The sequence below is a fragment of the Trichomycterus rosablanca genome, chromosome 14, assembly GCF_030014385.1.
Source record: "Trichomycterus rosablanca isolate fTriRos1 chromosome 14, fTriRos1.hap1, whole genome shotgun sequence".
NCBI classification, from domain to species: Eukaryota; Metazoa; Chordata; class Actinopteri; order Siluriformes; family Trichomycteridae; genus Trichomycterus; species Trichomycterus rosablanca.
In genome coordinates this window covers 30075105-30092599 of record NC_086001.1, presented here as the reverse complement: position 1 = coordinate 30092599, position 17495 = coordinate 30075105, and the positions used below count along the sequence as shown (strand labels likewise).

The following is a 17495-nucleotide window of genomic DNA, read 5'->3' as shown; positions in this document are numbered from 1 at the left end:
GCTGTGCTGTGGTGCTGAGACAGCTGCAGCCAGATGCTTTCTTCCATCTTCACCTGATGTAATGTCATTAATTACAGGCTCTGGTTGGTCAACATGTACCTCTGTTAATTCTGGCTCAATGATGTCTCCATGAGTGATACAGAGGTTGTGGAGCACCGCACAGCATGCAACAACCTCCGGGGCAAAGACAGGGCTCACCTCAAGGGTTCTGCACAGGCTCTCGATAGGGGGTCAGGAGCCGGATGGGTGTATTAATGCAGGGATAACCCCCATCCCCAAAAATGTATCGTCCTGCAGGTGGGTATAAGCCCTCTTTATACACAGGGCTGTTCTTTAGTGCCCTTGCATCATGAATCGACCCAGGATAACCAACAAAAATGTATCTGAATTTCCCCAGGTGGTCACAGATGGCTTGAAGCTGAATTGAGTGGAACAGCTTCCTGTTTAGGTAGAACTGTGCGTTGGCAGACGAAGGTTTTATTCGAATGTGGCACCCATCAGTAGCACCAACTGCCACTCTAAAACATTCGGATCCGGCCAAGTGGGCAAACCCAGCTCCTACACACTCCAGTTCATCACCAGTTGGTAGGGTGATGATCCTCCTGACGAGCCCTCTGACAGCCCTACTCATTTTGTGCACAATGTCGTGCACAGACGATTTTCATTGTAGTAGTCTAATCATGGTAATGTAGTATACTGTTGCTAAACAGGATAGCAGTACTTACATTATCTCTGAGGTAAAAAATCAATAACTTTCTTAGTTCTCTTCTGTGATTTACTACTCTCTGCCGTCTCACTGTGGAGTCGGGATACATGACTATAGATTAATCAGTAAGTGGCGCAAATAAAAACGATAAATACCCAAAATTTTGGCGAGTGGAGCTTGAAATAAGCATGCGGTCTGTAACTATGGTCACTTGACATTGGTAAGATGGCGGACATAGTACGTACGGGTGTTGTGTGCATACTGCACACTTCTGTACTGAAAGTACGTACTTCTTTACCGGCCGAGTGGTGCATACTTCCTCCAATCTAGTACGTACTCAGTAAGTATGCGATTTCGGACGCAGCCTAAGTCTGTTTCTGTTTCTGTTGATTATTTTGAACTTAGTTTGTTTGTAAACTGTGAATTAGTTCTTAATCTGGTCGTGATGTTAGTGAATTAAACCTACATCTCTCTGATGGTCTGACCGATGAGCTGTCTGTTCTGATATGCTGCTTAAGCCCGGCTAGCTCAGTCGGTAGAGCATGAGACTCTTAATCTCAGGGTCGTGGGTTCGAGCCCCAAGTTGGGTTAGTATCTTCGTTTAATGTCTACAGAAACCAAAAGGACGTTCTTCCACTTTGGACAGTCAGTCTCCGGTGACTTATCAGGTGGATATTTGTGCTTGTAGGACTGTTGTTTACTGGATGTTTTTCAGTTGCTCATTTCCAATATTTCTGTTGGACTACACATTGTTGTTGTGTCTCATATCCGTTTCATCAAAAGACATGGTTGTGCAATAAAAGACACTCGTCCCTGGGTGGGCTCAAAACACCAACCTTTCGGTTAACAGCCAAACGCGCTAACCGATTGCACCACAGAGACACGCGCACAGCTGTTTCATTGGACGGTACACATGGGTCACATGACTTGCTAACTTTTACAGCAGGGTAATTAAGTTTGGCAAATTGCAATAATCACATGTTTCTGACCTGAATGAGAGGGGCATTAAAAATAACTCACACTTGTCAGAGACAACGTTTGAAGCCCAGGTCAATAGAACCTGCTAGTAAGAGGAAGAGCACTTGTTTGTTAGTTTAAGTCCTAAAGTGGGTGTGGCTCACACAGGGCTTGAACCAACGCCCTTGGCGTTATTAGCACCACGTTCAAACCAACTGAGCAAACCAGCCGGGGTGCAAGGACAGGGCATGTACCCACAAACACGATTCTACACTGACAGCCCTTCAGTTATGGAGCTGCCGCACAGAAAAGATGGAGAACTTTACTGTTGTTGAGCAGAACAGATCTTCGTGTGAGATGACTGAGGTTCATGTAGTTTTCTTTTAAGAATAAATAAAAGCTGATGTTTTTAACCTCATACTTTCCTAATACTTTTATTCTACACGGTCTAAATTTCTTTTAGTACACAGTTCAGTTAGCAACTCCAAAAAATGTGGTTATCACCCATATCCTTTGCTGTGTGGGAGAGGGCTTTAGCTTTTTTTTGTCCTGAAATGAGTTTTTGCAACTTGGGATATCTGACATGTTAACTACCATCTATTCATCCAGCTTAAATACCATCAACACTACGTTAAACATGTGGAGTTAATGGTGTAATTATTAACCTTTGTGCTGAATTGTTTATCTTTTGTGCTTCCATGGTGTAATGGTTAGCACTGTGGATTCTGAATCCAGTGATCCAAGTTCAAATCTCGGTGGAACCTGGCTTTATTTAGGTAAAAACACTGTTATCAATGCTGAGTAGAGAATAAATAGTGTTTCACATATGACTGCTCTATGCCAAATTAGAACAAAAAAAGTGGCAAGTCTTTTTTTACTTAGTGCCATTTTCCAACAGTGGAACGTGTTGTTGTGATTTTGATACTCGGGTGGCAATGTTTAACTAAAATTACTTTTATTTAGTGTTTAAAACTTCTAAATTACCTCAGTTTTTCTATTGATTTCAGTCAATTATATCAATCATGTAGTTTAAATAAGTTGAGATGTAAAAGTAAAGTCTGAAGTTGTGTTTATTTTTCTTTTTTGTTTAATTTATTCAGCAATGGCTAATCATTACGTTTAGTTTTCTTGGAGTCAAGGTTCCATGGTGTAATGGTTAGCACTCTGGACTCTGAATCCAGTGATCTGAGTTCAAATCTCGGTGGGACCTTACTGCTTTTATTCAGGGCCCGGTGTGAGGTCCAAGATTGACACAATGTGCTAGTTTAGAGTCACCTTAAATGACATGTTAATTTCCATCCATTCATCCAGCTTGAATATCATAATAGCACTAGTAGTGTTATAGTGTTCCACATGTGACTGCTCCATCCCAAAATATAATCGCTAATCATTGTTTACAGCGTCATCTAACAGCCAACTTGCTCTTAAATGACTAATTATTAACTTTTGGGCTTAAGTAAGACCTCTCTGTGTGGTTCCATGGTGTAATGTTTAGCACTCTGGACTTTGAATCCAGTGATCCGAGTTCAAATCTCGGTAGAACCTGGTTTTATTTAGGTAAAAACACTGTTATCAATGCTGAGTAGAGAATAGTGTTCCACATGTGACTGCTCTATGCCAAACTGTAACACCAAAAGGCAAATCATTGTTTACAGCGCCATCTACCGGCCAACTGGGTCCTAAACTTAACTCAGTGCAGTTTAACAGTGGAATAGTTTGTTATTTTGATACTTGGGTGGCAATGTTTAACTAAAATTACTCTTGTTTACTGACTGAAAACTTCTAAATTAGCTCAGAATTATATCAATCACGTAAGTTAAAAAAATCTGAGATGTAAAAGTAAAGTCTGAAGTTGTGTGTGTGTGTGTGTGTGTATTTTTCTTTTTGGCTTTGACTCTGGATTTGTGTCCAGAGTGCTAACCATTACACCATGGAACCACACAGTGAGGTCTGACTTAAGCCCAAAAGTTAATAATTAGTAATTTAAGAGCAAGTTGGCTGTTAGATGGCGCTGTAAACAATGATTTGCGATTATATTTTGGGATGGAGCAGCACTCCACACTGACAGCCCTTCAGTTATGGAGCTGCCACACAGAAACGATGGAGAGCTTTACTGTTGTTGAGCAGAATAGATCTTCGTGTGAGATGACTGAGGTTCATGTATTTTTCTTTTAAGAATAAATAAAAGCTGATGCTTTTAACCTCATACTTTCCTAATACTTTTATTCTACACGGTCTACATTTCTTTTAGTCTTCTGCCATGTGCAGTGCAAGAATTCACTCAATTACACAGCAGTTCTTTTTTTTTTTTTAATTGCCATTGATGAAATGGATTGTAAGCATTTATAAAGGTCATGCCAAGTTCATTAGGTGAAATGAAGCCAGAATTGAAGATGGCAGAAGAACAGGACGATATTCTTACTTTCATTGATTAAATTACTCCGTTTAGAAAGTCCTGACACACAGCACATGCTTACCTGACTCTCTCTCAACCATGCTACCTTTAATCATTAAGGTAAGGGTGGCCCATATGGGGATCGAACCCACAACCTTGGAGTTATTAGCACCACGCACTAACCAACTGAGCTAACCGGCCAGTTAACCTATTCTTCCTTTAGATCTTTGTACATGATTCTACACTAACTCCATTCAACCAGCTGCATGGCAGCACAAAAACCATTTAAGAGTCTGCACACTTTCAGTGAAGATTAAAGCAAAACATCACAACGAGAAATCCTGACTTCAATCAATTTCTTTGAGGAATAACAGAAAACTTGAGTGACGTCCCATTCTTAATCCACCAGGTTTAATATGATGTTGGCCACCCTTTGCAGCTATAACAGCTTCAACTCCTCTGAGAGGCTTTCCACAAGGTTTAGGAGTGTGTTTATGGGAATTTTTGACCATTCATCCAGAAGTGCATTTGTGAGGTCAGACACTGATGTTGTACGAGAAGGCCTGGCTCACAGTCTCCGCTCTAATTCATCTCAAGGTGTTCTATCTGGTTGAGACCAGTCAAGTTCTTTCACACCAAACTGGCTGATCCACGTCTTTAAGGACTTTGTGCTTTGTGCACTGGTGCGCAGTCATGTTGGAACAGGAAAGGGCCATCCCCAAACTGTTCCCACAAAGTTGGAAGCATGAAATTGTCCAAAATCTCTTGGTATGCTGAAGCATTAAGAGTTTCTCTCACTGGAACTAAGGGGCCAAGCCCAACTCCTGAAAAACACCCCCACACCATAATCCCCCCTCCACCAAACTTGTACAAGTACTGTTCTCCTGGCAACCGCCAAACCCAAACTCCATTGAATTGCCAGGTAGAGAAGCGTGATGGCAGCATGCTTTAGTCCATGCGCTTGGTGATGTAAGGCTTGGATGCAGCTGCTTGGCCATGGAAACCCATTCCATGAAGCTCTACACACTGTTCTTGAGCTCATCTGAAGGCCACATGAAGTTTGGAGGTCTGTAGTGATCGACTCTGCAGAACGTTGGTGACCTCTGTGCACTATGTTCCTCAGCATCCGCTGACCCGCTTTGCCATTTTACGTGGTACCACTTTGTTCCCAAACGCTTCCACTTTGTTATAATACCACTGACAGTCGACTGTATAATATTTAGTAGTGAGGAAATTTCTCAACTGGACTTGTTGCACAGGTGGCATCACAGTACCACGCTGGAATTCACTGAGCTCCTGAGAGCGACAAGGCGAGGTGCTTCGTTTAATACACCTGTGGCCATGGAAGTGATTGGAACACCTGAATTCAATGATTTGGATGGGTGAGTGAATACTTTTGGCAATATAGTGTATTTTGTAACTGGACCTTGTGTATTATAAAATGGTTGTTAATAGTTTACTGTCTCTTTAGGAGATATGAGTTCATTAAGTTTTAGGGTAACAATCTCAGGCTGCTCTGAGTGAGCTGACAGTAGGTCTGTATCTTCACTGCTGAGTTCAATGTTCTGTAACATGTCGGAAACGTTGTGTTGCTATTGTAAAAATGAACATCCATGCACCTTCATATATTCAGTGAGTTTATTTATTTATTATTTAATGTTATAAGATTTTGATGCTTGTTGATCCTGGTCATCCATGTTCTACACTTCTCATACAGCTGTGTGGATCAACAAGGGCTGCACCTCAGTGGAGTTCCTCTAACCAGTCACACACAGATACCCAAAATGCATCGTTCTGGTAAAAGAAGAGAGAGAGAGAGGATGGGTTAGAGAGAAACATCTGCAACAATCACTGAAATGGGAAATTGAGATGTAACGTGTCCTGATTGGACGGCTCCACCATCGTCCCTCCTTGATGCGCCGACGACGTCTCCTGCTAAATAAAACAAGAAGAGGTGTAAGAACATTTCAGAAGCTGTAGTGTTTGGACAGATGAGCATGTAGAGCAGCATTTATCAGGTAAAATACACTGATTGTGGAAATGTTACCTGAATTTCTTACACGTCCGCTCAGCTACACACTGAACTACTGCGCTGCTTCCTTCTCAAGAGCAAAAGATACGTGTGGTCTGATCAAACTTCCACTGCACACACACACACACATCTCTTTTAAATGGAGCACAAGAACATCAATATTAATAAATGGCATCTGTGTTGATGCAGATACAAGTACTGAAATGTACCTCAGACACCAGCTGCTTGGTGCTTTGGTTGGACTGTCTGAACATCACAGCCATCTCGGTGATGCTCTCCTCATCTAGATGATCCAGCTGAGACACAAACACACACACACACAAATATATGAGTATGTGAGATAATAAAGATACAATCTTCTGTACGGTGGATCTCCATCATGTCACTGTACTACGTCTAGGGTGGATGTTGTACCGGGCATGTGCTGTGCCATTCCACAGGGCTGCTGTACCCCTTCATTACCCACTCATGATCTAGCAGATGCTCCACCTTTATGCGCCGCTCTGGAACCACCTACAGGACAAGATACAAGAACTTCAGGTGATGAAGCCCACAGAGAAACACACACCCACTTTGCTCACATTAAACACACCATAAACACACACCTGCAGCATTTCCTTAATCAGCAGTACAGAACCAGGAGACAGCCAGTCAGGAGTGTCAAAATGTCCTTTCTGAGGAAACACAGAGCAAAACAATCACATCTGATCAAAGAACATCACCACAAGCCGTTACTGTTACTTTTACTGTATGTTTAACATGCTGCTGAGCATTAAATAATGGATTCTGTTTCCTAATTGTAACAAGACGCGTATGCCAATGGTGTTTCATTGTAGTTCCAAGACTTACAGTGATTTGTTCATGGAGCTCCACAAAGTTGTCACCATCGAACGGGAGGTAGCCACACAGCATGTCATATAGGACAACACCCAAGCTCCAAACATCTGCCTAAAACACACACACACACACACACACACACACACACACACACACACACACACACACACACACACATATTCATTGTCTTTTTTAACCATGCTTTATCCTGGTCAGTCCCCTCATTCAGACCTCATAGAATAACTCATGAATGGGGCTACAGAGGGGACTGAACACCTTGGATTTGGAGACTTTTCAATTGAAGTTTATCATGAATAACCTGGGGACACACCCCACATACACCTACCTCTGCACCATTATAGGGTTGCGCATCAATGATTTCTGGTGCCAAGTAGGGAGGGGTTCCACAGCCCTCAATCAGAGCAGTACCCAATCCACCCTACAACAAAACAGATTTCTATCAACCGAAGGTCCAACTGTTGACTCGCATCTGCAACACAACACACAAACTGAACCAGCATGGCTCTGTGACGTCCTGTTCATCTAACTGATCACTGAAACTAATTGTGGACACCATGTGTGCAAGGCTTTATTAAAGCATGATGGATGGGGGTAAACACACCACCTTACTAGACTCTCTGAATGGCACGCTTGATTTAAGTATACAGTACACTACAGTCTTAGGAGAGACACGAACCTCTGGTTTGGCACAGAGACCAAAGTCGATGAGCTTGATGTTGTTCTTCTCATCCAGCATCATGTTTTCCTGAGAGTCAAAATAAAACACGTCATGTACAAGCACTAACAAAGAAAGCGCACAAAGTATAAGTGGAAATCGTTTGGCTGACGCACTGGCTTAAGGTCACGGTGGGCGTATCCCTGGCTGTGGACGTAGGCCAGTGCAGAGACGATCTGACGGAAGATCCTGCGCGTCTCCTCCTCCGACAACCTGTTGTTATTATCGATGTGGTCGAACAGATCTCCACCCGGACAAAACTGGAGGAAAAAGCGAGTCAAGTGAGCAGCAAATCATCGTAAATCCAGAGATTAAATCAAATCTGATAGTTTCCAACCACTGATGGTACCTCAAGCACCATGTAGATCTGGTCAGCAGTCTCCATGACTTGGTACAAGCGGCACACGTGCTGATGATTGAGGTTCTTCAGGGCTTCAATCTCTATCCTCAAATCAGACAACTCATCCTGCAATGGGGATGAAACAGGAACAGTTTTATGACTTTTCAGATCACAATTAGGAGAACCAAACGTTTGGAAACTGAGACACGTCCGTCTTTAACAGACGGTTTTGCTGAAACTAACCCCAAGCTCTTTCTTCTCCAGGATCTTGATGGCCACTGGCTCTTGAGTCTGAATGTGCCTGCCGAGCTTGACCGTCGCATAACCACCTGAAGAACGATTGAATCACAAAAAATATTAAGTCAGGTTTTAAAAGAGGCACGTCTGTGTTACACAAAGGCAGAGATACGACTGAAAGTGGTACCAGTTACCTGATCCAATGGTTTTGTAAACCTCATAGCACTTGTGCAGCTCAGAGACGTCCTCAACCACACGTGACGTTCCCTCTGTGGTGTCGTCTGTCTCGGGTACAGCGCATGGTACCTCAACCTGCTGCCCACAAGAGACATGTTATTATTATTACTGATTTGGCCTCTTCAGAAGGTCGTCACAGGTATCTGGAGCCAAGGCAGGATCCAGGGGAGGATCCGTAAAGCCAACATGACAACTGAGGTGGGTTCAAGTCTGGGGAATCAGGGGGTCAGGGTAGTACTCGGAAGTGTTGGTCATGCTCTTCCAACCAATGTGGGACGTTTCTAGCCATGCTGGAAGAGCCCATCTGCCACAGTGACCCAATAAAGTCCTGTTTGGTCGTCACAGGTATCTGGAGCCATAGGAGGATCCAGGGGAGGCTCAACACAGCAAACTGATACTCACCTGGTTCCCATCCGCTTTACGGTCGCCTTCGTAGACGGAACCGCAGCCTCCCTTTCCCAGCAGCTCTCCGACAGTGTGTCCGCTCTCAAAGCTGTCCAGGTTCGTGTTGGTCGTTTTCTCCTCTTGACGTTCTCTGTCGGTGGTTTCTCCTTCAGCATCTTCAACACAAGTATCACGAATAATGCTCCACGTGTCATGTGGACCAAAAATAAGGGTCTACATAAAGGTTCGGCGTACTCACCCTTGTTCTCGAGAGCATCACAGACGACTTCTCCAGAACTGATGTCACCTATGAAGTCCAAGAGTTAAATATATAGTCACTAGAGTTCAATAGTGTGGGACTCAAATGTGGTGGTGTTAAGGTTACCTGGAGCTTCAGAAGACAGTCGTGATCCCTGGGAGTCTGTCTGCTTGCTTGAGGAATCTGATTCCGAATCGTTCTTGTACCCATCTGATTCCTCCTGATTCAGACACATTAAACTGGTGTTACAGAGCCGAGAACCGAACCCCTCCCCTCCCGGAGTATAGTGGTAAAGATCATTCACCTCGCTCTCGACTGTTCCTTCTCTCTCAGTCAGGTTCTGAAGGGCGCTGATCCACGCCCGTCTACCTGCCTCACAGTCGGCCTGGAACGTACAGCTCCTGTACACACACGGTGATAGATACAGATTATATAGGATACAGACAGACAGACAGATTGAGTAGATAGCTAAACAGATAGATAGACAGACATTCAGACAGACAGATGGATAGACAGATAGATAAATAGTCTGTCTATCTACCTGTCTGTCTGTCTATCCATCATCTTGTCTATCTATCTTTTGTCTGTTTATTGATCATCTGTCTGTCTGTCTATCTCTGGTGATTATAGATCTGGACTTACCTTGTGGGCGTGACCACCCGGAAGCAGAAGCGTCGCCCGGCGTCCTCGCAGCTCTGGACCGAACAGCGCTGCAGGTCTTCAGCCAGCACCGTGAAGTCTCGCTGGGGGAATAGAACATAAAACCTTCTTATTTATACATTTCGATTATATAATGCTGTGATGCGCCCGAATTATGAGGGGCGTAAGACTGCGGTGCATTATGGGTATTTCACAGAGTCCAGGAGAGAGCTGATTTAGATCATGTAAAGTCATGTGACCTACCTTAAACCTCTTCTTGTAGAGAAGCTGATCGTTTTGTATGATGAACCACCGCCTGCAGAGATCAAACACATCGTATATATATAATATTGAGTGTATAAATATAATATTGAGTGTATATATATATATAATATTGAGTGTATATACAGTGTATCACAAAAGTGAGTACACCCCTCACATTTCTGCAGATATTTAAGTATATCTTTTCATGGGACAACACTGACAAAATGACACTTTGACACAATGAAAAGTAGTCTGTGTGCAGCTTATATAACAGTGTAAATTTATTCTTCCCTCAAAATAACTCAATATACAGCCATTAATGTCTAAACCACCGGCAACAAAAGTGAGTACACCCCTAAGAGACTACACCCCTAAATGTCCAAATTGAGCACTGCTTGTAATTTTTCCTCCAAAATGTCATGTGATTTGTTAGTGTTACTAGGTCTCAGGTGTGCATAGGGAGCAGGTGTGTTCAATTTAATAGTACAGCTCTCACACTCTCTCATATTGGTCACTGAAAGTTCCAACATGGCACCTCATGGCAAAGAACTCTCTGAGGATCTTAAAAGACGAATTGTTGCGCTACATGAAGATGGCCAAGGCTACAAGAAGATTGCCAACACCCTGAAACTGAGCTGCAGCACAGTGGCCAAGATCATCCAGCGTTTTAAAAGAGCAGGGTCCACTCAGAACAGACCTCACGTTGGTCGTCCAAAGAAGCTGAGTACACGTGCTCAGCGTCACATCCAACTGCTGTCTTTAAAAGATAGGCGCAGGAGTGCTGTCAGCATTGCTGCAGAGATTGAAAAGGTGGGGGGTCAGCCTGTCAGTGCTCAGACCATACGCCGCACACTACATCAAATTGGTCTGCATGGCTGTCACCCCAGAAGGAAGCCTTTTCTGAAGTCTCTACACAAGAAAGCCCGCAAACAGTTTGCTGAAAACATGTCAACAAAGGACATGGATTACTGGAACCATGTCCTATGGTCTGATGAGACCAAGATTAATTTGTTTGGTTCAGATGGTCTCAAGCATGTGTGGCGGCAATCAGGTGAGGAGTACAAAGATAAGTGTGTCATGCCTACAGTCAAGCATGGTGGTGGGAATGCCATGGTCTGGGGCTGCATGAGTGCAGCAGGTGTTGGGGAGTTATATTTCATTGAGGGACACATGAACTCCAATATGTACTGTGAAATACTGAAGCAGAGCATGATCCCCTCCCTCCGGAAACTGGGTCGCAGGGCAGTGTTCCAGCATGATAATGACCCCAAACACACCTCTAAGACGACCACTGCTTTATTGAAGAGGCTGAGGGTAAAGGTGATGGACTGGCCAAGCATGTCTCCAGACCTAAACCCAATAGAACATCTTTGGGGCATCCTCAAGCGGAAGGTGGAGGAGCGCAAAGTCTCGAATATCCGCCAGCTCCGTGATGTCGTCATGGAGGAGTGGAAAAGCATTCCAGTGGCAACCTGTGAAGCTCTGGTAAACTCCATGCCCAGGAGAGTTAAGGCAGTTCTGGGAAATAATGGTGGCCACACAAAATATTGACACTTCAGCAACTTTCACTAAGGGGTGTACTCACTTTTGTTGCTGGTGGTTTAGACATTAATGGCTGTATATTGAGTTATTTTGAGGGAAGAATAAATTTACAATGTTATATAAGCTGCACACAGACTACTTTTCATTGTGTCAAAGTGTCATTTTGTCAGTGTTGTCCCATGAAAAGATATACTTAAATATCTGCAGAAATGTGAGGGGTGTACTCACTTTTGTGATACACTGTATATATCATATTGATAATTACGTAGAATTCCTAATATATACACTAAGCATCAGTGTACAGACCTGTTCCAGGTTTTAAACACACTTCTGGTCCTCTTAAACAGAAACCCCTCCATCAGGAGCGCTTCCTGGGCCCCTGCGCAGCCCCCTTGACCCGGGTTGCCCATGGAGGACGCCCGGGAAGGCGCCCCGCAACACAGCACACGCAGAAACCTCTGTCTCAGAGAAGCAGCCATCGTAAATGAGGAGAAAATCTAAATGCTGCTGCTGAAGAGCACAGGTCCACATTGTGATGTCACAGCGTTCCGAGGGAGCAGAGTGAATTTACCTTTACCATATATGGGCATGACTGGATTCATCTCACTTCACATATACTGACTTGATTTTCACTGAGGGACGGCTTCTGGAGGGTCCTGGGTTTGAATCCCGGGTGGAGTTTGCATGTTCTCCCCATGTTCTGGGGGTAACGGGGTACCCTAGGTATAAGTGTGTGTGTGACACACCCTGGTACTGACACACCCCATACCATGACACACCCTCATACCATGACACACCCTGGTACTGACACACCCCCATACCATGACACACCCTAGTACTGGTACTGACACACCCCCATACCATGACACACCCTGGTACTGACACACCCACATACCATGACACACCCTGGTACTGACACACCCCCATTCCATGACACACCCTGATACTGGTACTGACACACCCCCATACCATTTTCATCTAAAAAACATAGCACGTCTACGTCCATCACTCTCCTTTTCTGCCGCCGAAACCTTGATTCATGCTTTTATTACATCCAGAATTGATTATTGCAATAGCATCCTTTATGGTACATCTAACAAAATCCTAAAAAAACTTCAGTATATCCAGAATTCAGCTGCTCGCCTCCTTACTCATACTCGCTCCCGTGATCATATTACACCTGTTCTACAAAAACTTCATTGGCTTCCCGTTGCTCAACGCATTCAATTCAAAATTCTTCTATTCACTCACAAAGCTCTCCATAATCAGGCCCCATCCTACCTCACCGACCTGCTCCATCAGCACATTCCCTCCCGTAGCCTTCGCTCTTCTGAGGCTAACCTACTGTCCATACCCTCTAGGACCAAGCACCGGACCTGGGGTGACAGGGCCTTTTCCATAGCTGCTCCATCTTTATGGAATGCTCTCCCCAAACACCTACGAGATTGTCCTGACCTGTCCAAATTCAAGTCACTTCTCAAAACTCATCTATTCAGAGTGGCATTTAACTTGTAACAACACAAAATAAATGCTTTTATTTTTGCTATTCTTTTTAATAGTTTTTATACTTAGATCACGACAGAAATGTGAAGTCCTAGATCCTAAAACTTGTAAAGTTTTCAGTTTCCTGATTGCATGTAAATCTGTCCTGTTTCTGTCTAATTTTAAGAAATTGTTCTATATTTGTTGTTCTCTCTCATAATTTAGCTAATTTTTAATGAACTGTCTTATGCTGCTCTCTTTGTTTTTATCTTAATTATTCTTGATGTTGATGTACTATTTTGATTTTGTACTATGATTTGTATGGTGTATGTACGTATTTGTTTTGATTATTTGTCTTATGTAAAGCGTCTTTGAGTATCTTGAAAAGCGCTATATAAATAAAATGTATTATTATTATTATTATTACCATGACACACCCTGGTACTGACACACCCCCATACCATGACACACCCTGGTACTGACACACCCCCATACCATGACACACCCTAGTACTGGTACTGACACACCCCCATACCATGACACACCCTGATACTGGTACTGACACACCCCCATACCATGACACACCCTGGTACTGACACACCCCCATACCATGACACACCCTAGTACTGGTACTGACACACCCCCATACCATGACATACCCTGGTACTGGTACTGACACACCCCCATACCATGACACACCCTGGTACTGACACACCCCCATACCATGACACACCCTGGTACTGGTACTGACACACCCCCATACCATGACACACCCTGGTACTGGTACTGACACACCCCCATACCATGACACACCCTGGTACTGGTACTGACACACTCCCATACCATGACACACCCTGGTACTGACACACCCCCATACCATGACACACCCTGGTACTGGTACTGACACACTCCCATACCATGACACACCCTGTTACTTGTACTGACACACCCCCATACCATGACACACCCTGGTACTGACACACCCCCATTCCATGACACACCCTGATACTGGTACTGACACACCCCCATACCATGACACAATCTGGTACTGACACACCCCCATACCATGACATACCCTGGTACAGACACACCCCCATACCATGACACACCCTGGTACTGACACACCCCCATACCATGACACACCCTGGTACTGGTACTGACACACCCCATACCATGACACACCCTGGTACTGGTACTGACACACCCCCATACCATGACATACCCTGGTACAGACACACCCCCATACCATGACACACCCTGGTACTGGTACTGGTACTGACACACCCCCATACCATGACACACCCTGATACTGGTACTGACACACCCCCATACCATGACACACCCTGGTACTGACACACCCCCATACCATGACACACCCTGGTACTGGTACTGACACACTCCCATACCATGACACACCCTGTTACTTGTACTGACACACCCCCATACCATGACACACCCTGGTACTGACACACCCCCATTCCATGACACACCCTGATACTGGTACTGACACACCCCCATACCATGACACAATCTGGTACTGACACACCCCCATACCATGACATACCCTGGTACAGACACACCCCCATACCATGACACACCCTGGTACTGACACACCCCCATACCATGACACACCCTGGTACTGGTACTGACACACCCCATACCATGACACACCCTGGTACTGGTACTGACACACCCCCATACCATGACATACCCTGGTACAGACACACCCCCATACCATGACACACCCTGGTACTGGTACTGACACACCCCCATACCATGACACTCCCTGGTACTGGTACTGACACACCCCATACCATGAAACACCCTGGTACTGACACACCCCCATACCATGACACACCCTAGTACTGGTACTGACACACCCCCATACCATGACACATCCTGGTACTTACACATCCCCATACCATGACACACCCTGGTACTTACACATCCCCATACCATGACAGACCCTGGTACTGACACACCCCCATACCATGACACACCCTGGTACTGACACACCCCCATACCATGACACACCCTGGTATTGACACCTCATACATGTGTATGACGTGTGATTGTGTACTGATGTGTGTGTGTTTTACATGTGTGTATAAGGTGTGTGTTTTATGCGTGTATAAGGTGTGTGTATTTAGAAACTGTAAATTATTGTAAATGATATTTTACTAACAGTAATGGAGAGAGAAATTTTGACTGTATTAGAGCTGCTGCTACAACAACATAATGAAAAGCTCGACCTACTCAGGTCCATCACAAATGCACTTGGAAAAAATAATCCAAAACAAATTGAGGATTTCACTGCTCCACTTGCCAACGAATCTTAGTTCAGACACTGACATAAACCTCTAGACTAGTAAGTGCTTTCTACTTTAAACTGTTTTTTTTATGTGTTATGTATGTACTTTGTTATAGTTCCTTTAAAAGATGCACGTTGACAATGTACTTAACCCTGGTGTGTTCTTAAGTGGCCCTCTAGTATGTTTAAGATCAGTGACAGTGATTGTCAGTATGTTCGGTGTGCAGTATAGTGCAGTGAATGTGCAGTATGAATTACATTTGGGTTCATTAGGGATGATCAGGATTATATTCAGAGATCTTAGAACCTCATCACATTCATGCACGTGTCTTTCTTTTACAGATTGAGTGTTTTGGTTTTTGTGGAGGTACGACTGGAAAGGAAACTGTAACAAACGACCTGGTAAATCATCATGGGTAAGTTTTTTAAATTAATATTTAAACTAAATTCACTCATTAAGTCTCCTCTCCTACAGCCGAGACGAACTTGAGACCACACCCAACGGAAGGTGACGACGGTGGCAGAGGGAGAAACAACAAAAATGAAGATGCTGGTCTGGTATCTTAGCAAGGCTAAAGAGCCTCTTACAGACCACCGCTCACAACCTGCCTGTTGATCAAACGGATCTGAGACACAACAACAATGTGTAGCTCCACAGAATAGTGGAAATAAGTAACTGAAAACATCCAGTAAACAACAGTCCTACAAGCACAAATATCCACCTGATAAGTCACCAGAGACCGGCTGTCCAAAGTGGAAGAAAAACCTTTTGGTTTCAGTAGATGTTAAATGAAGATATTCGCCCAACGTGGGGCTCAAACCCACGACCCTGAGATTAAGAGTCTCATGCTCTACCGACTGAGCTAGCCGGGCTTAAGCAGCAGGTCAGAACAGACAGCTCATCGATCAGACCATCAGAGAGATGTAGGTTTAATTCACTAACATCAAAACCAGATTAAGAACTAATTCACAGTTTACAAACAAACACAATTCAGAATAAATAACAGAAACAGACACAGACATACTGTGGCTTTATTGTATTATAGTGTTAAATTGTAGCCTATTTTATTGAGATTATGCTTTAATGCTGTATTATCCTAAATTTATTTAATCCAGCACAATGATTAAAGTGCACAACCCAACAAGTTAAAATAACCCATCATGTGTTCTGTCCAATATTTACACAGTGCTGGTTGCCAAATAACCAATAATAAATAATAAATTTTCACCTGCATTCGTCCTTTTCTTTCCTGTATACCAAAAACAGTCGCCATAGCAGGTCTACAACACGTTACAAAAACACTTGAGACACTTGATTTTTGCTTTCTTTATCTTACCGGTGTCTCGTTGTATTGAAACTAAAATAAATAAATAAAAACTTAAAATTTAAAAGCAAGCGTTTAGGTTCATTCATCATCTTAACACATATTACAAACTAATCAAGCTCATCAAATTTCAGACATTGTTCATGTAAACAAAAATCTCAAGTGGAAGCACAAGGTTCATTTAATTATAGACGGTGCTGTTTATGGTTTTACACTTAAAAACATGAACAGTTAAAAAATAACAACATACACGACAACAACAATTTAATAATAATGTCACAAATCTGTACCCAAGCAACAAGCTGTAATTTATCTAGCACCACTAAATGGGAACGATCTCTGTACAATATTTTGAACTTCACTTTAAAAGTCAGTTCAGTGTGTTTTACTGTAGTAAGAATAGCTCCACATGTTTTGTACATAGTGTTTATGGTATTTAAGCTGGATGGATAGATGGAAGTGAACATGTAATCTAAGGTGACTCTTAAGTTTATTTGCTGCTGTTGGCTTATAAAGTTTTACTGAACAAACTGGCTCATATTTTGGCACTGATATACCTTCCTGAATGGTGATCTGCTTGGTCGACACAACTAGCACAAGTAATCGTGGTCTACACCCCACAAGCGCTCTGTTGTACTACACATGCGCTGAACGCTACCATCCTGAAACTGCTAAAGTTTCAAAACCTTGGACCTTACACCAGGCCCCAAATAAAAGCAGCAAGGTCCCACCAAGATTTGAACTCGGATCACTGGATTCAGAGTCCAGAGTGCTAACCATTACACCATGGAACGCTGATACCACAAAACTAA

The 17495-nt window shown here is 43.5% G+C and overlaps 1 protein-coding gene, 3 non-coding genes and 1 pseudogene across 4 annotated transcripts; 3 read left to right on the top strand and 2 right to left on the bottom strand.

Annotated features, from left to right (window-relative positions):
- Window positions 1–17495, top strand: part of LOC134326286 (zinc finger protein 850-like) — a 226344-nt pseudogene that overhangs the window by 100466 nt on the left and 108383 nt on the right.
- trnaq-cug (transfer RNA glutamine (anticodon CUG)) lies at window positions 2802–2873 on the top strand. The gene has a single exon. It is a non-coding gene; the product is annotated as a tRNA-Gln (tRNA).
- On the top strand, window positions 3137–3208 carry trnaq-uug (transfer RNA glutamine (anticodon UUG)). Its single transcript has one exon. It is a non-coding gene; the product is annotated as a tRNA-Gln (tRNA).
- LOC134327047 (maternal embryonic leucine zipper kinase-like) lies at window positions 5730–8766 on the bottom strand. The gene is made up of 13 exons (XM_063009123.1): window positions 8716–8766; window positions 8435–8552; window positions 8247–8332; window positions 8013–8129; window positions 7780–7923; window positions 7625–7693; window positions 7274–7366; window positions 6940–7038; window positions 6696–6764; window positions 6505–6603; window positions 6300–6386; window positions 6106–6200; window positions 5730–5993 (listed from the first exon to the last, which is right to left on the bottom strand). Exons 1-12 carry the CDS (start codon window positions 8764–8766, stop codon window positions 6162–6164), a joined length of 1071 nt encoding a protein of 356 aa, XP_062865193.1. The 3' UTR covers window positions 5730–5993; window positions 6106–6161.
- On the bottom strand, window positions 16159–16231 carry trnak-cuu (transfer RNA lysine (anticodon CUU)). Its single transcript has one exon. It is a non-coding gene; the product is annotated as a tRNA-Lys (tRNA).